Source organism: Thalassophryne amazonica, chromosome 10, assembly GCF_902500255.1.
Source record: "Thalassophryne amazonica chromosome 10, fThaAma1.1, whole genome shotgun sequence".
Lineage (NCBI taxonomy): Eukaryota > Metazoa > Chordata > Actinopteri > Batrachoidiformes > Batrachoididae > Thalassophryne > Thalassophryne amazonica.
The window spans coordinates 115543871-115565515 of NC_047112.1; the positions used below are offsets into that span (position 1 = coordinate 115543871).

Sequence of the window (21645 nt, forward strand, 5' to 3'; positions counted from 1 at the left end):
ATTTTATATATTAAAATACATTCAATGTACACTATAAAAAATGACAGCCTCATTTACTCCACTTGTAATGGCAAGTTTAGGATATTGAACTCAAGTTGATGTTTTCAAAATCTGAACTTAAAGCTATCCATTGTCTTCAATAATTGAGTTGAAATGAAGCTTACCTTTAAGGTGAGTTGACTGATATTTAGTTAAATTAACTCAACATTTTCAAGGCAGCTGGTGAACTTCAGCTTTTACAGTGTACCAGCACTTTAACATTAATCAAGTGAAGTAGCAGCCGCACAGGGAGGGGATGGAAGTGTTGCCTCGGAGCCCAGGTCTGTATCCCAGACACTCAGTCGATGGTACTCCTAAAAAGTAGGGCGGGGGAATTAAATATAAAATAGCCTACCTGAGAATGCCATCTCCCTCCCCAATGATGGTCCAGATGCACGGTTCAACTCGGACAGCTTTTGTGTGGTTGCTGTTCTCCCTCCAGTCCAGTCCTGGTTTTAGACTGTTTTTTTTTTTTTTTGGCTTTAAATTGAACCATTTCTCTTTCGCTCATTTCCTGCAGAAGTACCATCCACCTCTGAAGTGCCACAGTTATTTTTTTTGCCTGCTGCGCTGAAATTGATTTTCCTTTTGCTTTCGGCATTTTGCTTCCTCTTTATGAATCTGCGTCTGGTCACGGTAATGCAGTTCCATGCCCTTGTATCGGCATCGATGGGCTGTTACTTATGCTAATCATATGTAACTAGGCTCACCAGGCAAGCGCTTTCAGTTATGAGAAGATGAGATTCAACTTAAGCCCCTTTCACATTGGTGTATTTGTATAGCTGCTCAATGTGGCGTATCGTCTACACTGAGTTGAACAGCTCTACGCCCACTTTTTAGCAGCTCTACATTGAGTTTTTTCTCCCTACGCAGCAGTATGTTGAGGGCTACGCGCGTAGGACGGAAGAATTAAACATGTTTAATTTTCTTCTGCGTAAGAGCGCTGGACACAGTTTTAAGCAGGTCTGCGCAGCACAGCGTTACTGCATGCAAGTCTGTGCAACACGACGCTCCTGTACACAACCAAAAACTGGGTGCTGCATCAAGAGGAATCAACTGGAGAACAATGATCACATGATCACACAGCCCACAGTACCTGTGTGCTCAGAACAGGGAATCGACCTCAACTCGGAAATCCAGAAACCACAACAGAAACAGCACGTTGGTCACGCACTCTCTCGTGTACGCTCTCTCCCTCACTGTCTCTCTCTCTGTGTCTGATCAAACCTGTGAGTTTAAAATAAAAGCGCACTTGCTGCAAGTCAATGTGCTCATCAAACTCCCTGATTGATCAGGTCTGATCAAACCCGAATACGCGCTGTGGCTCTTTAAAATAAAAGCCTCGTCACTGCATGTTGGTGCGATCATCAGACAACCTGATCGATCAGGTCTGATCAAATCAGCAGACTTGATCGGTGCAACCGGAGGTTTAAAAGTTCAACGACTCTCAGCACTTCATTCACGGCAACATTGACCAATAATAATAATAGTGTTAAATTGACTCTGTTTTTGAGCCGCACCACACCTGCAGTAGAGAACAGAGCGCACTTCCACAGAGGCAGAGAAAACAGACAGCGGCATGGTACACGCGACTGTGTGCACACAAAAAAAAGAAAAGTGAACACATGCAGCTGCAAGTATGAAACGAACACTGAACAAGGCTGAGTACGTGTGCATTTCAGGTGTATTTAAATGAAACAACGCTGCAATACGCAGCTCTACGAATACGCCAATGTGTAGAGGGGCTTAAAGAACAAAGCTGCGAACAATTCTGTGGTTTAGCAGCATGTTGATGAATTTCTTAAGAACCTTCGTAGAGACAGCTTAAGAAGGAATCTGAGAAGATTCCTTAAGAAGGATATTGGTGAATGAGGTCCACCGTTACAAGGAAAACAGAAATTGGCACCACAGCATCATTCCTGCCTAACAAAAATGCTGAGGCCTTCTTGCTCTGTTCAGTCACTCGGCAACAGAAAAGAGGGTTTATTAACTCCAGACCTCAGATGTCCCTCAGAGCAATCAAATTTGAACTTATTCTGATGGCTCTGACTCATTATTAGCTTTACTAAAGGAATAACAAGCAGATTACTGTGTAACATTCACAACATTTTTAATAAAAAGGCAATTTTGTTCCTAAAAAAAGAAAGAACAATCTTCTTTCAGGGCAAATATTAGGCCAAAATAGAGTAAACTTGTTATAGCCTAGTTAAATTTTCGTGACTTAACTCACAAAATTCAATGAGATTAAGTTTTGTTTTTTTCATGTTTTTTTGTTATTGTTTGTTTTAAACAGTGCCATGTATTTTTTTCACGCTTTCAAAACCTCACTGCACTGGAATTTTTTTTTTTTTTTTTATCTTATTCTAGTAATTGCCCTTCTTGGCTGTCATTCAATTCACCACTAAATTCTGCAAAAATGAGTATCATTCACCCACAAAGCTTTAAAACCATCACCACAGGAAGAAGGCAAAATGAAATTCTTACAGAAAAGGGCAAGATTTCCTATCAATTTTGTTACTGGACTTCTGTAGCAACTTCTTGTAAGAATGCCCATAATATCCTTAAACACCTTAAAACTGATGTTCTTTCACAAGAGCTGAACATAAAGACTAAATGCTCAAAGAAAGTCATTACTTTATTCAATTTCAACAGAGCTTATGTGATGCTTCAACTTATTTTGTGACAGAAAATGCTCGTTTTTGTACATATTTCACTTAAAAACTCAATGAAAGATTCATGTTTGGACAGTTTTGATACTTATATCTGAAAATGCACAATCTTTGACATAACAAAAAATGCTGATTTTTCTTTTCACACACAAATGTCCTCTAAATGTGACTCAAACTTTAAAGCTCATCTTAACTGGTATATTTGGCTTATTACCTTCTAGACACTGTCCTTTGAAGAAAACTTTCTGCTCCAGTCTGAACTTTTCCAGTTTCTCTGAGGATGAAAAATTCAGCTCCCTGGATACCGCTTTACATTTCAAGATCTTCTTAGGGACCCGAGCTGGACAGACAGAAAACAGTAACAAATCAGTGCAAACAAAGTGATGTGTCAGTACAGCTACAGTGTCTCACCTGTCTGGTCCTTTAGTTTAGTGCCGCCATGTGATTAAAAAAATAATCTAATTAATCACATGCTTTGTGATTAATTAACCTAAATTCACCGTATTTTAACGCATGTATAAGAAGTAAATGCTATACAAGCCCTGGGGCCCTCGGTGCTCATCTCCAGATTCTGCAGTGTCAAGTAGATGAGAGTCTATGAGTTAAGAGTTCATTGTCACGTGCACAGTAAAAACAGGCAGTTATACCACACAAATTCTCTGATTCCCTCTGGATGGGATGCCAGTCTGAAACAGGTTACTTCCCCAGCTAAAGCCGGTGCCCATTTACAGCTGGGTGGACTGACACCATGTAGATGAAGTGTCTTGTTCAAGGACACAAACGGGTAGCACAAGCATGATTCCATGCAGGTCTACATATTGGCAGGCCAGCTCCTTATCCACTCAGCCACTTGCTCTCTACAATCACAATTTTTTTAAAGATATCCCTCTAATCGCAAACTACATACAGCATACAATTATGAGGCTCTTAGAAATGCAAAAAACAATTTCACTATTATTATAAACAATGACAAACATTTCAATGTAGAAAATAAACTGCAATCTATGAACTTTGCAAAAAACAGGGCATTATAAAGATACTGAGCATGATTTAATGCTCTACTATAATATACATCTTCAAAAATTTTATCACTTCAGTTGAGGTGGTGTGTGTGTGTGTGCGATATAGCAGTTTTCACTTTGGAATATGAGGGTTTTGTGATTTTGGAATACAACTGAAATCCTGGACCATTGAGAAAGAGTGAGTGAGTGAGTGAGTGTCTGCTACATATGTCACAGAGTGTGATGGCCCGGTCACACGGCACTCAAGGTCAATGAAGCCCAAATGGAACAAGAACGCTGGACTTTCGATGACACCGTTTAACCTTCGCGCAGCTTCGTTCCTGCAGCTGGCGCTTTGTCAGTATTTTTAAACTGTCCAAAACTCTGAATGAATGCCGCCGAAAACCTCAATTCATCCGTATTTCATTTTTCTGTCCTTCTTGACTGCTTCTTATTGTTTGCTTAGTTTTTATAACATTAACGTTTAGGTCAACTTCATTCAACCAGCTGAATGCTTTCATACATTGCAGAAGCCGGTTTGTGAGCGCTGCTGCTGCATTCATGTATCATCGGAAATTACAAACTCGGCCTGTTTGCTTGGATTTTTTTTTTATCTGGGGGAGGGGGTGTCAGCTTCACTGGGCTCAGGCACCTTATATAGGCCAGAATTAGTCTTTTGCGTGGATACACTGAATTATTTTACCAAAAGTAAAATGAAAACCACGCTCCTGCCACAAGCAACAGCTGAATTTGAAACAATAAAAAAAGTTGTGTCATTTCCAATGGTACTTGAACACTGCAGCAGGCAGCAGCGATCGCCTCCTGCGTGCAGTTATTTTTTTATTAAATATAACAATATGAGTGTAGGAATTGCAATCCAGTCCTTCTGTACATGTAGTAACAGGTAGATGATTCAGGTGATTATATAACAGTTGTTCTGGAAGGCAGAATTCACGTTGTGGATCAACTGCAGCTAATCAACAACACAGATGGTGGTCAATGCGCAGCATTCACAGTTCACACGGACTGATCAGTTTACTGCTCTGATATATATTCAATCATCTTTACACTTGTAAACATTTCCCCTTTTGACAGTTTTCTATTATGAATCAATATATATGGCGGAGTAACATAATACAGTGATAACAGCAGCCACCACGGCACACCAACATTATTTTTTTTTTTAAACTTGGAGCAAGACAGAGCACGCAGCATGTCATCAGTCTGAACCAGACAGTGAGGATTCTGATAATGAAGGAGATGATCCCTCTGTGGTTCTGGACGAGCAACCAGAGCAGGTGGATCCACCAACGTGTGCACAGATCTCTACAGTGGGTCGATCACGCGCTTCTGTTTGCAGCTTCTCCAGGACTCAGGCACTACAGAGCTCTGTCCCAGCACCGAGTCTTGGAACACAGAGCAGGATGCAAACACACACACTGCTCCAGCAGTGGCTCCAGGCATGTGTGGAGATCAACGTTAGCTTCGGTTTTGTTTTATTCATTTATTTATTTATTCATTCGTCCACCTTTTCCCGACAATTTGCGACTTTTTTTTTTATTTATTTTTTTACTTTTTTCCCTTCGTGATCATGTTCTCCAGCTGATTCATTCTGGATGCACACACTCAGTTTTTGGTTGTGTACAGGAGCGCGGTATTGTACAGACCTGCTTAAAACTGTGTCCAGCACTCTACACTGAAGAAAATTAAACATGTTTAATTTCTTCTGTCCTATGCGCGTAGCCCTCAACATACTGCTGTGTAGGGAAAAAAAACTCAACGTAGAGCTGCTAAAAGTGGGCGTAGAGCTGTTCAACTCAGTGTAGACGATACGCCACAATGAGCAGCTCTATGAATACGCCAGTGTGAAAGGGGCTATAGACTAATGTGCAGTAGATACTCAAACATACAGCTCAATCTCCCTCTTATATTGTATGGCCCTGTACCGCTGTATACTCCATGGTACAAAAGACTTCTTCAGCCTGTCAGACACAGGAATCTGTTACTGAACATGCTCCTCTGCTTATGGAATGTGGTATACAAGGGGTGATGGTCATTGTCCATAACAGACAGCATTCTGCTCAGGGTCCTCTTCTCTGCTTACTGAGGTCAGTGTCTCGAGCTCCATGCCAACAACAGAGCCAGCGTTCCTTACTAGTCTGTCAAGGTGCCCTGTATCCCTCTTCATAGTGTTACCTGCCCAGCACACCTCTGTACAGAAGAAGACACTGGCCCTGACAGACAGGTAGAGTAAGTAAGTAAGCTTTATTTATATAGCACTTTTCACAGACCAAGGTCACAAAGTGCTTCACACGATATAAATAGACAATAAAAACAACACATACAAATATAGAAGAATAAAATAAATTGACACTAAAATGCCAATTTAAAAAAAATGTGTCTTTAGTTGCTGTCTAAAAACATCCACAGAGTCTAGTGAGCGAAGAGAACAGGGAAGCTCATTCCAGAGGCGAGGTGCCACAGCTTTAAAAGATCTGTCCCCTCGAGTTTTAAAACAAGTTCGGGGAACCATCAGCAGGTTCTGATTGGAAGACCTCAAACTCCTGCTGGAAACATAAGGCTGGATCAGGTCCTTAATGTATTCCGGTGCCTGTCCATGTAGAGCTCTAAAGGTCAGCACGAGGATTTTGTAATTTATCCTGTAAAAAACAGGGAGCCAATGTAAAGACTTGAGGACAGGAGTAATATGCATTCTCCTGTGGGCGTGGGTAAGAAGTCGTGCAGCAGAATTTTGCACTACCTGCAGGCGGGCCAGCTCTTTCTTATCTTTCTCATCTCTAGCTCATTAAAAGCCACCATTTTGCGTAATTTGGAAATGTTTCGAATTTGGAAAAAACAGTTCTTAACGAGCTGCCTGGTGTGATGTTCCAAAGACATCCCTCCATCCAAAATGACACCCAGGTTACGCAGGCTGCCTTTAACAGAGCTGCTCAGATTACCAAGGTGATTCTTAATGACAGACATAGCACTATCTGGAGCTACAATCAATGTCTCAGTCTTATTAGAATTCAACTGCAGGCTGTTTTCAGTAAGCCATTCTGTAATTTTAGTGAGACAACTAATGAGAGAACAAATTTTCTGTGCTTCAGTTGTCTTAAAAGAACAGTACAGCTGCAAGTCATCGGCATACAAATGGTAGGACACATCACAGAACTGCTGGATCAGCTTACCAAGAGGAAGGATATACAGCAGGAACAAAATCGGACCCAGGACTGAGCCCTGTGGGACACCCCACAAAAGATCAGCAGATTCAGACATCACATTGTTCACAGAAACACTAAAAGTTCTACCAACCAAGTAAGAGCTAAACCACTCTAATACAGGACCTGACATGCCAACCGTATCCCGCAATCTATTAATCAAAATGCCATGGTCAACGGTATCGAATGCAGATGACAGATCCAATAAAACCAGCACAGAACATTTCCCACTATCAGCGGCCATCATAATGTCACTAGCCACCTTCAACAGGGCAGTTTCAGTGGAAGGAAACTCACGGTATCCGGACTGAAATGTGTCATAGATGTTGTTAGTCTGCAAAAATGATTTAAGTTGGACACAGACCACCTTTTCCAAGACTTTAGCCAAAAAGGGGGTCTTTGATATTGGCCTAAAGTTCTTCAGTTCCATAGAGTCCAATCCTGCTTTCTTTAGCCGTGGTTCCACAACAGCATGTTTAAAAGAACAAGGAAACACACCAGTCGACAAGGACATATTGAAAATTTAACAATACAAGGCCCAATAGAGTCAAAAACATTCATAAACAATCTAAAAGGAACTACATCCAAAATACCAGAGGTTGGTTTCATTATGTTGATGACAGATAGAATGTCCTCAATTGTAACAAGCTTAAAAGAGGTCCAGCATTGAGTGGGAGGTCCCAAATACCGGGAATCACAACAAGAGGACAATGAGAGCGGCAAACTATCTTTTATGACTCTGACTTTGTCAATGAAGAAATTAAGGAACTCATCACTACTTGTTTTAGGAAGAACAGGAGTTACAGCAGCAGCAGGTGACACAATAGAGCTGATTGTGTCAAAGAGCACTTTGGGATTTCTCTTATTTGAGGCAATCAGCCGATAAAAATAGCTTTCCCTGGCCTCCTCTAACATCTTATTTAAGGAGGATATTAGATCTCTTAAATGTAGCCTGTGGACCTCCAATTTTGTTGATTTCCATAAGCGTTCAATCTGGTGACATAATCTCCTTTGATTCATAATCGCATCATTGATCCAAGGACAGAATCGGCCACAGGAAACCTTATTAGCTTTAAGTGGTGCTATCTGATCCAAAATAATAGCACAATGGCTGTTAAAACAGTGCATAAAGCCATCAATTTCAGTAAATTCACTAAAAAGTAAAGGGTCAAATTTATCACATATGATAATCCTCCTCTCCACCCTAGTAAGTACTGATCTAGGCTCAGGTGGGGCCATCAGATCAAAGAAAACACAGCAATGGTCGCTCAGAAAAACATCCTCCACACACACATTGGCAATATGCAAGCCCAATGCAAAAACTAAATCCAAAGTGTGACCTTTAGTGTGGGTGGGGCCTGACACGTACTGCTTAAAATTAAAAGCCTCAACCATTGATATAAGTTCCCTAGCTGGGCTGGAAGTGTCATCATCAATGTGTTGTATGGCTGGGGGGCCTGGCTGCCTTTTTGTTTCTGTCTTTTGTTTTTCCTTCCAGGTGGCTTGCATTTGGGACTGAGTGGCTGTGTTGCTGAGTTTATCAGGACCTCACCCTGATCACCTGAGGCTGATCACCTGCGGCTCATCAGGACTCACAGCTGTGGTGCATCTGCATGGATTGGAACATGGTGGCATTTAAGACTGGAGTGCACAGTGTGTATTTGCCAGAGACTCGACCTTGTGACCAGACGGGTGAGATCGTCGTCTCGGGAGCCATCTCATCATCAGTGGATGCACAGAACGTCCAGGTTTGATGCACGGTCTGTGAAAGAGGAGGGGGTGAGGTCTCACGCTCGTCAGCACACTTCCTGAGGTATGTTAGATTTTGTGACTAACATTTATACAGTCAGTAAATGTGGTGTCCCTCACACCTTTTTATATTGAGCTGTATGTTAGTCATGTATTGACTTCCACTGCAGTGGAGTTTTGTGAACTGGATGTTCCATGCCTGCAGGTTGGGAAGTTGATTAGTAATCAAGCCAGGAAGTGTTTGCTGTTTGTACACCTTTAAGTGTTCTGTGTGTAGAGTGTGGACTCACATAATGGTTCCTTCTTTCACAGACTCGGTTTGTTGCGGCCACCTGGGGGGTGTCGGCGGGGTCCTTGAGTCCGAACAGCTTCTGGCTCCGGACCGTTAGCGCTGCTGGGAGCGCACCACGCCAGACCGCACTTTGTTTTTTATGTATCACTGTTATGTATTAAATTCAGTTAGCCTTTGTACCGTGCTCTGCTTATTTCATACTGGGTCCTTCAAACGCTGGTCGGTTCTCCGAGCTGCGTCCGACACATAACACAATGTGTAAATTAAAATCACCAATAATCAAAACCTTTTCCAGACAAATTATAGATGTTAAAAAATCAGTAAAATCCTTAAGAAAAGTCCCAGCATGACCTGGAGGGCGATAAATCAATATGCAATAAAATTTATTCGAGGAACCAACTTCCATCATAAGCGCCTCAAAAGAGGGGGCGTGTTCTGCGCTCGTGAGTCTGCATGTGTACCTGTCCCGGTACACCGCAGCCAGTCCTCCACCACGGCGGCAGGGGCGGGGCTTCCCAACAGCCAAGCAACCCACAGGACAGAGCTCATTTATATGAATGAACTCATTTTCCCTCTGCCACGTACAGCATGAGGAGGAGTTTACTGCAGACACTGAAGGAGCCCGGCCTCCTCAGGAAATAGAGCCTGCTCTGCCCCTTCCTGTGGAGTGCATCAGTGTTAGCAGACAAGTCCAGTTTCTTGTCAATTTAAATAGTCCTTACAACATCATTGGCACTGTAGATATACTGCAATATGCCGAGTTGTTATCTCCGCCAACAAAGTTGGAGGAGGTTGTGTTTTTGTCCCTGTTTGTTTGTGAACAGCCTGGAGCCCACAGTTGTTCATATATCAGATTCATATCCTAATAAGTAAGAAGTGATTAAATTTTCAAGGTCATAAGTCAAAGAGCAAAGTCAGAAAAATTCTTGGAAAAATCCCTGTCTTAAAAGCCCGTTTGGTGTACATTTTGCATTTTGGTGTTCAAGTACCTCCACATCTTGGCATGTTATCACATGCACAACAGGGAACACACTCTAACCACAGGTGATGACACTTGGTATGGTGAATGAGCTACTCAATATCCATTACGTGTTGAATGTCTGCCACAATGCATTATAGGTGCTGCAATTAATGTCAAGTAATGCATTATTCTGACAGCCATAAATGACTGATTTCTTAATCTTGGAACGCACAGTGTCCTCCGTTGGCTCTGCTAAGGGGCTGTTGCTTGCTCCAGTAACTGGTATGACTGTTTGTGTACTGACCCTTTGCCTGTGGATAACTCATCTTTTACCCCACTCAAGGACATAGTTGCATATGACACTGTTTTTCCATGTACCAGATACCTGACTGATCTCCTGTCTACCTCTTCCTGTGCAACATTCCCAGACTTGCCAATGTGCGTTCTCAAAGCCAGCTGCACCTTTATAAAACAAACTAATTTTGTACCTTACCTAGTTGTTCTCTGCGTTGCCTCCAAGGCATGCTACATTCTTTACTAATTTCACATGAGAGCATTACAAAACAAATCAAGGTTCACCTTGTCCCACTTTGAGCTTTGAAGACCTAATGGCATTAACCACGAAGACTGACCGAACCACAAATATTTTAAATTGTTGCATGAGTGTAAAGTGGAACACCTTTCTACCACAGACTGGTACCAATGCTTATCTTTTTCTGGGTCCACAACAGCACTGCCTAGAGCAGTGTTTTTCAACCTTTTTTGAGCCGCGGCACCCTTTTTATATTTACAAAATCCTGCGGCACACCACCAACTAAAATAATATTATAATTCTATTACCTCTGGTTTTGCGCAAAACCCAATTATCGCAACAGAAAATCGATACAGAAAACATCGCATTTCGAAAATCCTCAAGCATTTTGCGCTCTGATCTCAAGTAGGGCTGTCACGATTAGGAATTTCTGGAGACGATTAATTGTCAGACAAATAATTGCGATTGACGAATATATTGTCTTTTTTTCCCCTTCTTTATATTCTACTATTGTAGTATAATTACACAACTCTGGAAGAACGTTTGGCTTCTGTGAGTGGAGAAACTGGGAATGGTGCAACATTTTTATTTTTATCTTCATTTTACATACAGTCCCAGCTTTTTCTGACTTGTGGTTGTTTCTGTTGCATTTCTGAAATTGTTTCTCCTCATCAGTCACGTTTTGTGCTTAAACACTACATTAAGCTTAAGATTGAACAAATAAATACCTTTGGAAAATAACAGCTGTTAAAGTTCAGCGTTCTCACCTGCTTTTTGTGATCTGTGCGTCTGAACATTTTTTTTTTGTGGCTCTCAGTTCATTCATATATTCTCATTTTTTAAATATGTTTTTAAATATATTTGACCGTTTATTTCATCTCATGATCTCACAAATTCAGCATACGACGCGCACATGGTGTAAACAGGACGGTAACGGCAGAATCACACCTTTAGAGAAAGTTCAGAGAGAAGTAAAAGCTTCACGTTTCCGTTTTGTTAACGTTCACTTGGGTTAAAATCCTCTCTCTGCTCCGCGCTCGCTGCGCACTGAACGTGTCGCGCCTGCATTCAGGAATCTCCCTCACTCACCCCCTCCCTCGCAGTCTGCAGCCTGTTAACTCTGCGCGCGTGCACACACAGGCACAGACACACACACCGACAGCTCCGCATTTTAGATGGCTTTTGAAGAAGACGGTACTGTTTTAATCGGCCGTCAGCCTCCTTGTTATTGTCCTGCCTTAAGACGAGAGCGAGGCTGCAGCACAATGACGTCAGATTGAGTCGTTTTATGCTTTGTGGATAAAATAAAGAATTCATGGTAATCGCGAATATGAAAAATACCCACGGGGTGCCGCGGCACCCCGGTTGAGAATCACTGGCCTAGAGTGTCGTAATTGAGAGAGTGGCGTCAACTCAGAACATGGCGCCATTTTGGTTCCAACTGCACTGAACTACTGAATGAACCTTTTGTTTTCAACATTTTTTTAAATCGTTTAATCACATACAGCAACACATTCAGGTACAGATGCTATCAAAATAAATAGAAAAATAGTTAAGCTATCAAATGTCCTCCGTGTCATGCAGTGACGTGCGTGACAGTTTTAAAGTTCTCCATCTCTGGATTATGATTTGTTCAGGACTAATTTAACCATTAACAAGCTTTTATTTCTACAATCATCACCTCCAAATCAGAGGTAAACTGTACAATTTCTTTTACCAACTTTGTGCTGTAAATGTGCCAACTTTTCTGATCCATTTGTAATCAGCGTGCGGACTGCAAACACTATTAAAATATGATGGCAGACGAAGCACTAAAACCAGAAGAGTGTCAAATCACAGCCTTTTGTGTCTGACTTAACAGGTGAATGTCAGGCTGCGGGTCCAAGACTGAGCACAGTGTGAAAAAAATAAGCGGTCGGGCTTTTAATCACAGAAATGACTCCAGTCCCACTTTCCTCAAATCAGCAAATGTCAGATCACTGAACTTTATTTTGTACCTCTGTTACTGTGCACGTCCAGACTGCTCAGGGTTTTTAACCCTCTGGGGCCGACGCCGTTGTATACGATTCCGAGTTTTACTAAATTAAAAATAACTTTTTAATGATATGAGATAGATACATTTTTTTTTTTTTTTTGCTGAAAAGTTAACTCCGCGGACTTTCAGCCAGCCGTCCACCATCTTTGTAATCCTCATAGAAGCTGTGGGATGATGTGCGCAATGTGAGTGTCCAATCGGAATTGGTTCACCGTCACATGGTTTTCCAAAATCCAATCGTAGGGCAGAGCAGTCTCACATGGTAGGTCCAAAGATTGTTAGGAGCAGTGATCTGTTACCGTGTGGCATGTGAATGCTGTTTGAAGAGCCCTGTGGCTGCTGGCTCCATGTGTAAAAGTGCAGCGTTGCGCATATGAATGGAGGTGATCAGCATTAAAGCCCCTGTCACACTGGCGTATTCGTAGAGCTGCTGTTTCATTTAAATACACCTGAAATACATGCGTACTCAGCCTTTTTCCGTTTTCGCTTCATACTTGCAGCTGCGTGTGTTCGCTTTTTAATGTGTGCACACAGTCGCGTGTACCATGCTGCTATTAGACCAGTTCAGTGCTATTTTCTGTCTCTGTGGAAGTGCGCTCTGTTCTCTACTGCAGGTGTGGTACGGTCATTTAACATTATTATTATTATTATTAATTATTATTATTGTCTTAGTGGATCACTTTCATTGTGTACAGATGCTGCTGAGTCTGGCTGTGGTTAATGCTGCCCTGAACGAAACGCTGTGACTCATTAAACTTTTAAACCTCTGGTTGCTCCAATCAGGTCCGCTGATTTGATCAGACCTGACCAATCAGGGCGTTTGATGAGCGCGCCGACATGCAGCGAGTGCGCTTTTATTTTAAAGAGTCACAGCTCCTTTCAGATTTGATCAGACCTGATCGATCAGGGCGTTTGATGAGCGCGCCGACATGCAGCGAGTGCGCTTTTATTTTAAAGAGTCACAGCTCCTTTCAGATTTGATCAGACCTGATCGATCAGGGCGTTTGATGAGCGCGCCGACATGCAGCGAGTGCGCTTTTATTTTAAAGAGTCACAGCTCCTTTCAGATTTGATCAGACCTGATCGATCAGGGCGTTTGATGAGCGCGCCGACATGCAGCGAGTGCGCTTTTATTTTAAAGAGTCACAGGTCTGACTAACAAGGCCTCAAAGTGTGAAAATATGTTGTTTACAGTGCAGGAACACATTCCAACAGGGAGTTAACTCCATGGAAATAAAAAGTTTGTGTTGTAAGCTTTTGTGTAATAGCAGACAGAAATTGCTTTGAGATGTGGCATAAAGACAAACAAAACTCAGACCATTTTGCATATATTGTTCAAAATGTGCATTTGTATTTATTTTAAAACCTTTATTTTTGCACATTCTTTAAAAAAAGATCCCAAACAGCTGTCATAAAGTGTCAAAATAGTTGTTTCCTGTGTGTTTTGAATAAATGTGTGTGAAAATTACTTTCTGCTTTATTTTTTTTCCTTTCATACACTCAACAAAAATATAAATGCAACACTTTTGGTTTTGCTCCCATTTTGTATGAGATGAACTCAAAGATCTAAAACTTTTTCCACATACACAATATCACCATTTCCCTCAAATACTGTTCACAAACCAGTCGAAATCTGTGATAGTGAGCACTTCTCCTTTGCTGAGATAATCCATCCCACCTCACAGGTGTGCCATATCAAGATGCTGATTAGACACCATGATTAGTGCACAGGTGTGCCTTAGACTGCCCACAATAAAAGGCCACTCTGAAAGGTGCAGTTTTATCACACAGCACAATGCCACAGATGTCGCAAGATTTGAGGGAGCGTGCAATTGGCATGCTGACAGCAGGAATGTCAACCAGAGCTGTTGCTCGTGTATTGAATGTTCATTTCTCTACCATAAGCCGTCTCCAAAGTCGTTTCAGAGAATTTGGCCGTACATCCAACCATCCTCACAACCGCAGACCACGTGTAACCACACCAGCCCAGGACCTCCACATCCAGCATGTTCACCTCCAAGATCGTTTGAGACCAGCCACTCGGACAGCTGCTGGAACAATCGGTTTGCATAACCAAAGAATTTCTGCACAAACTGTCAGAAACCGTCTCAGGGAAGCTCATCTGCATGCTCGTCGTCCTCATCGGGGTCTCGACCTGACTCCAGTTCGTTGTCGTAACCGACTTGAGTGGGCAAATGCTCACATTTGCTGGCGTTTGGAACGTTGGAGAGGTGTTCTCTTCACGGATGATGCGAAGGAGATGTGTTGCACTGCATGAGGCAAATGGTGGTCACACCAGATACTGACTGATATCCCCCCCCCAATAAAACAAAACTGCACCTTTCAGAGTGGCCTTTTATTGTGGGCAGTCTAAGGCACACCTGTGCACTAATCATGGTGTCTAATCAGCATCTTGATATGGCACACCTGTGAGGTGGGATGGATTATCTCAGCAAAGGAGAAGTGCTCAATATCACAGATTTCGACTGGTTTGTGAACAATATTTGAGGGAAATGGTGATATTGTGTATGTGGAAAAAGTTTTAGATCTTTGAGTTCATCTCATACAAAATGGGAGCAAAACCAAAAGTGTTGCGTTTATATTTTTGTTGAGTATATTTCTGATTGTAAACCTTTATTACACTTATAAAACACCACAAAAGCATATATATTCTGAAAGTACAGGTTGTCCTGGAAAAAACAGACACAAAACTTGATTGTGGGATGCAGGGTGAGCTTTTAACAGCAATAATAAAACATTTATGCCAAGCGAGTGAACTGTCCAAAAAATGCCCTTGGACCCCAGAGGGTTAGTGGAAATACATTGCAATTGGATGGAACATTTTATCCGATGTGAGCGAAAAATCTGTTATACAAATCCGTGGAAAACGATACAAAAACTTTGGGACTTTTTACTGTACATGGGACTGAACAATAAATTTACCTATTAAAACTTTGACGATGATGTCGGCTTACATCTCAGACGGCTGACTTTATTTTCCAAAATTTTCTTCTGTTTGGGTCTGAAGGGAATCTGTAGATCTTGAAGCCCTTGTTGTGTCTATTTGTGCCTCCAAATGCACAGCAAATGCACGGCCTTTTCAGAAAATAAATAAATAAAATAGCTGGATTTCCGTGCATACAGATTAACAGCAAACGTTATTTTGAACCCAAGATGGCACCATGAGTCACGTGACCTTTTTTTTTTTTTTGACTCATCATGTCGCCACTCTCTCAATTAAGACACTCTAGCACTGCCCACCCCTCCTTCTAACCTGTCCTCCCTGGTTCCCATCTCCACTGAAGAGCCTGTGCAGGATCTCCAAAGACCTGAACACCTCCTGGATCTCCAGGAGGTGTTCATTAAGAGCAGGGTTGGGTTCTTTCCTCCTCACAGACCCTGTAACTGTGCCATAGACCTGCTCCCAGGGGCAATACTTTGCAGGGGAGAACTATATCCTCTGTCGGGACCTGAGCTCCAGGCTATGAATACAATACACCCAGGAGGGGCTTGTGTTTGGAGTCATCCACTCCTCTTCTTCACCAGCTGGACCCAGGTTCTTCTTCATTAAGAAGAACACCCACCCCCATCTATACATCGATTAAAGGACTGAATGGCATCACAATTTCAGGTATCCTCTGCATCTCATATCCTTTCTCTTTGAACTGCTACAGGAAACTGCTCTATCTTTACTGAACTTGACCTACATTAACACACACCATTTGGTCCATATCAGATGCAGTGATGAGTAGAAAACTGCTTTTAATACTCCAAGTAGACATTATAAATATCCCGTGAGTCCTTCTATATTATCCAATGCACCAGCAGCGTTTCAAAACTTGGTTAATGACGCATTATGTGAAATGCTTAACACTCCTCTCCTTCGGTATTCAGATGACATTCTAATTTTTTCCAAGAACAGGTCTAACCAAGTAGGTCATGCAGGAAAAGGCCACCAGCAGTTGCTACAAAAATCTATGTTTGCAAAAGCAGAGAAATATGTGAATTTTACCAGTCCACTGCCCCCTTTTTAGGTTTTGTGATCTCCACCAGCAAGTTGAGCATGGATTTATCCCTCCCGTTTGTGTCGGAGGTTGATGCTTCTAATTCTGGAGTGGGGCGAACCTCTTGCAGCATTCCGCTAAGGACAATAAGATGCACCCTGGGCATTATTTTCTCCAGCAACATGCAACTATGACGTGGGGAACCAGGAACTTTCTAACAGTCAAGTTAGTATTAGAGATATTAGAGAGATATGTTTTCATCAGGCTGTGATGATGAATCTGACTGAAACAAACAGGTAAGATTGACTTTATATTTAATCCATGTGTGAATGTTTTTTTTTTTATTTGAAACTGTCTGAACTGTTCGCATGAGGACTACGTTGAAAATATTGTGCATGCCCAGAATTTTGATGTACTCGCCGTATTACATCATATCAGCGTGCTTCAACATGCTCTTAACTTATACTAAACTTACCCATAACCTATTAGACATAAGCCAGCATTTTAATACAGTTAGCATACACTGGCTAAATCGTCAAGGTGTGACAGGAGTGTTAGTCATAGACTACTTGGGTTGTATACACTCAATTTGCTCTTAGCTTCACTTAACAGCTCATTGGGGAATACCACAATCTAGTGATTAAATTATATATAGTACATTAGGATATTACAAGCTAAAGGCCACAGAGCACAATTTCTGTGGACACGTAACAGCAAGTGACAGTCATTTATGACCAGACAGATTCCAAATCAACCAACACTTAGTTTAAAAACTGCTCTGGGCTGATTCTTACCTTCAAGATTTTTTTAATGAATGTGTGTCACACATTTTTATTGTATGTATTTAGAATGGGGCAGTTAATGAAATGATGTATTAGAGGCAGGTGATTTTACACAAAACTTTTTCAGTTTGGAAGAGGAAAGAAATGGCAGCAGATGTAGTTTTTTTTTCCATAAAGTGAAATACAATAAAGTTTTTAAAGCATATAATTTAGCACCAAAATATTAAAAGAACAATTCAGATCACAATGGTAAAACTGGGAATAAAAGTCCATCTGTTATACACAAAAACACATGACTGTACCTTCATGTTCAACTCCCGGTACAGAAAGGTCATCAGTTCCCTGCCACAGCACTTTACCCGTCTCTGCATCTCGAAGATTCATCCAGTTTCTGCAAGGAAAAGGTTAAGGAACCACAAACGTGCACAACGAGAGCAAACAGATTTGTAACACAAACTACGAGCGGTGTGTGTTCTCCAAAAAAGTGAAAATTAAAAGCGAAACAGTCTGGGAGTCTGAGCAAAAAACAGAAGAGCGATGGACTTCTGCTGAGGAGCTTCTTTCAGAGACTGTTCGTCAGTGTGGTCCGAGTGTGAGGGGAGTGCTGAACCCCAGCAGCTGGGCGAATAGCAAACTTCGGCTGTGGGTGCCTGGCCGCTGGGTCAATAGTCACTTGCCTCATGGAGCTGCTAACCGGTCCGCTGTTACGACGCCTCACGGAGCGGGTAACCGGTCCGCTGTTACGACGCCTCACGGAGCGGGTAAACGGTCCGCTGTTACGACGCCTCACGGAGCGGGTAAACGGTCCGCTGTTACACTCCTCACCGGAGCGGGTAAACGGTCCGCTGTTACGACTCCTCACGGAGCGGGTAAACGGTCCGCTGTTACGACTCCTCACGGAGCGGGTAACCGGTCGCTGTTACGACTCCTCACGGAGCGGGGTACCGATCCGCTGTTACGACTCCTCACGGAGCGGGTAAACGTCCGCTGTTACGACTCCTCACGGAGCGGGTAAACGGTCCGCTGTTACGACTCCTCATGGAGCGGGTAACGGTCCTCACGGAGCGGTAACCGGTCCGCTGTTACGACGCCTCACGGAGCGGGTAAACGGTCCGCTGTTACGACGCCTCACGGAGCGGGTAAACGGTCCGCTGTTACGACTCCTCACGGAGCGGGTAAACGGTCCGCTGTTACGACTCCTCACGGAGCGGGTAACCGGTCCGCTGTTACGACTCCTCACGGAGCGGGTAACCGATCCGCTGTTACGACTCCTCACGGAGCGGGTAAACGGTCCGCTGTTACGACTCCTCACAGAGCGGGTAAACGGTCCGCTGTTACGACTCCTCACAGAGCGGGTAAACGGTCCGCTGTTACGACTCCTCATGGAGCGGGTAACCGCATGACTAAATCCACGGAATTCCTCGGATTTGCGGAGTTTTCACAGTCCTGTAACATATATTGACTGTTATGTCCCTCCTGTACAGTAGTTGGTGCTGTGCTCCACAAAAAGTTGTAATCTACCTTAGTAGAAGACAAAAAAAAAAAATCTTTGAGCCAGATTTGAACTGAACACGTCATCTGAACCATGGACTCCTAATGACACCAAAGTTATACTGGTGAGTAAATGGACTTATTTTATGCCAGAAATGAGGTCCAAGTTGTTGAATGTTGCATTTCTCCTTTAATTCGGGTTTCGCTCTATATACACACACGTGTTTCTCCGGTGATTTTAGATTAATAAAACAAGCAGGCAGCAGCTGATTCATGCTTTGTTTGCTTATTTGAGATGCAAGATGCTGCCCAAGTGTTCCTCAATTGCCCTAAAAGTATTGGAACACTTGATATTTCACACAATGTAATTTGTTGATGCCATTTCAAATAGAAAAAATTTCTTCCTTAAACTCAAACTGATAGCAAATCTCTACAACTTGGTGTAAATTTAATTAAAAATAAAAAATACAGCTCCCTGATGGAGTGGTGTAGAGGAGGATATTCTTAAAAAGAAGACCAAAAGTCCAGCTAATTCGGCCTGATTGTGCCACCCTACTGTCAACTAGCTGAAAAAATTGAATATGAATTAACATCTACATTAAAAAAAAAATGCTTCAAGTGGCAGGGGGTTAACAGGGCTGTAGTTAGTCCTGGGGACGAAGCACCCCAGAAACTGAAGTTTTCTAGCCATGCTTATGCTCCCTGGAAGCATTTACTGAAAATAAAGCATGACCTAAATGATCTCATTTAGGTCCTTCATGGTGAGGACTCTTTTTCCAGGCAAGTGAGATGCAAATAAAGAAAATGCATAAAATGGCGGGGATTAATGCCGCGTTCACACCGGGCACGACATGAGCGACAGCAGTGACAGGTTGCTATGTAATCCCTATGGAAGGACGTGTTGTGGTGACAAGCCGCATAGCACGATGCGATGGATGCAAATGAACCGACGTAAGTGAAGCGATTTTGAGCGAATGGCGTGTTTGTAGTGCAATACTGCGTTGTGTCACGTCGCGTTGCCCTCCTCCCCAAGTTGAAAAATCTGAACTTTGTCATCTTGTCACGCCACGATGACCAATCAGGGACTGAATATGTAGTGATGTGGAGATGTCTGGAGTTTGACTGAGTGGGATGTGAACATGTCCTGTCTTTGGTAGCCAGCCTGTGAGCAGAACTTTTGTCCTTTAATTCACAATTATGACAGAGTTTGGGGGAAGAGCGAGCGGCAGCCCCACAGCAGTGGCAGCGGAGTTTTTATTTTATTTTTTTTTTTACGTGCGCGTGCGAGCGAATCGTCCATGAAGACTATTTTATTTATTAACTACACAGACGTATAATAAAGCAAATGGTGACTGGTTTCTAAACACATGACAGTTTTTGGGGAAGAGCGAGGAGCAGTGGAGTTTTTTTTTTTTTTTTTTTAATTGTTTACATGCCGAGAGACCAAGAGACTAGTCCCTCCAGCGTGTCCTGGATCTTCCCCGGAGCCTCCTCCCAATGGGATGTGCCTGGAACACCTCTCCAGCGAGGCGTCCAGGGGGCATCCAGAAAAGATGCCCGAGCCACCTCAACTGGCTCCTTTTGACGTGGAGGAGCAGCAGCTCGACTCTGAGCTCCTCCCGAGTGACCGAACCCCTCACCATCTCTCTAAGGGAGCGCCCAGCCACCCTACGGAGGAAACTCATCTCGGCCGCTTGTACTCGTGATCTCGTTCTGTCATGAGCCAAATCTCATGACCATAGGTGAGGATCGGAACGTAGATCAATCAGTAAATTGAGAGCATTGCCCCCCTACTCAGCTCTCTCTTCACCACGATGGTCCCATACAGCAACCGCATCACTGCAGATGCTGCACCGCTCCGTCTATCGATCTCATGCTCCATCTGTCGCTCACTCGTGAACAAGACCCCGAGATACTTAAACTCCTCCACTTGAGGCAAGGACACTCCACCAACCTGAAGAGGGCAAAGCACCTTTTTCCGGTCGAGAACCATGGCCTTGGATTTGGAGGTGCCGATTTTCATTCCGGACGCTTAACACTCGGCTGCAAACCGCCCCAGTGCACGCTGAAGCTCCTGATTTGACGAAGCCAACAGAACCACATCGTCCGCAAACAGCAGAGACGAGATTCTGTGGTTCCCAAACCAGACCCCCTCTACACCATGGCTGCGCCTAGAAATTTTGTCCATAAAAATAATGAACAGAACCGGTGACAAAGGGCAGCCCTGGCGGAGGCCAACGTGCACTGGAAACAGGTTTGACTTACTACCGGCAATGCGAACCAAGCTCCTGCTGCGGTCGTAAAGGGACCAGATAGCCCTTAGCCATGAGCGGCTCCGTGGCGCATCTCTCCGCTTCTCTTTCCATGACAAAACCTCCTGTAACAGTGGAATGTGCTGAAAAAGTGCTGATGTCCACATCTTCTGCCATTTCTGTGGAAGTCAGACGACGTCCCGGATCAACAAAGCCTTCACTTTGGAAATGATCTGGTTGTTTCAGCGGGGGGTCAGCCTGTCGATCAGCGCTCAGAGTGCGCCGCTCTCTCAGACGCTGTGGGCGGTCTTTAAACCGGCTGGAGCACTCCTTAATCTGTGTAATCCCCATAAAATTGTCCCTGAAAGCCATATGAATTTTCCGAATGGTGTCCACCTGGAGGTCTCTCAGTTTCTGGAAAAAATTGATGCAGCAAAGCTCCAAATTGTTCAGACATTTTATTCGCAATAAAAATCCGACGAGAGGGGTGGACCACTGCTCAAACAAAGCCTGCTCACAGGCGAATGACACAACCGACAGGTGTGAAAAAACTCACGCATGCGCACGAAGGTTCAAGCTTGGCTGATGCAATCACACGTGATTCAAATCCATATGGT

The 21645-nt window shown here is 43.1% G+C and overlaps 1 protein-coding gene across 1 annotated transcript in view; it reads right to left on the minus strand.

Annotated features, from left to right (window-relative positions):
- Positions 1–21645, minus strand: part of pde6d (phosphodiesterase 6D, cGMP-specific, rod, delta) — a 162965-nt gene that overhangs the window by 114818 nt on the left and 26502 nt on the right. The window contains exons 2-3 of the mRNA XM_034180740.1: positions 17588–17676; positions 2923–3048 (exon numbers count right to left, since the gene is read on the minus strand). Of these exons, the coding sequence (XP_034036631.1) occupies positions 2923–3048; positions 17588–17676 (215 nt within the window). The remainder of the gene's footprint in view (positions 1–2922; positions 3049–17587; positions 17677–21645) is intronic.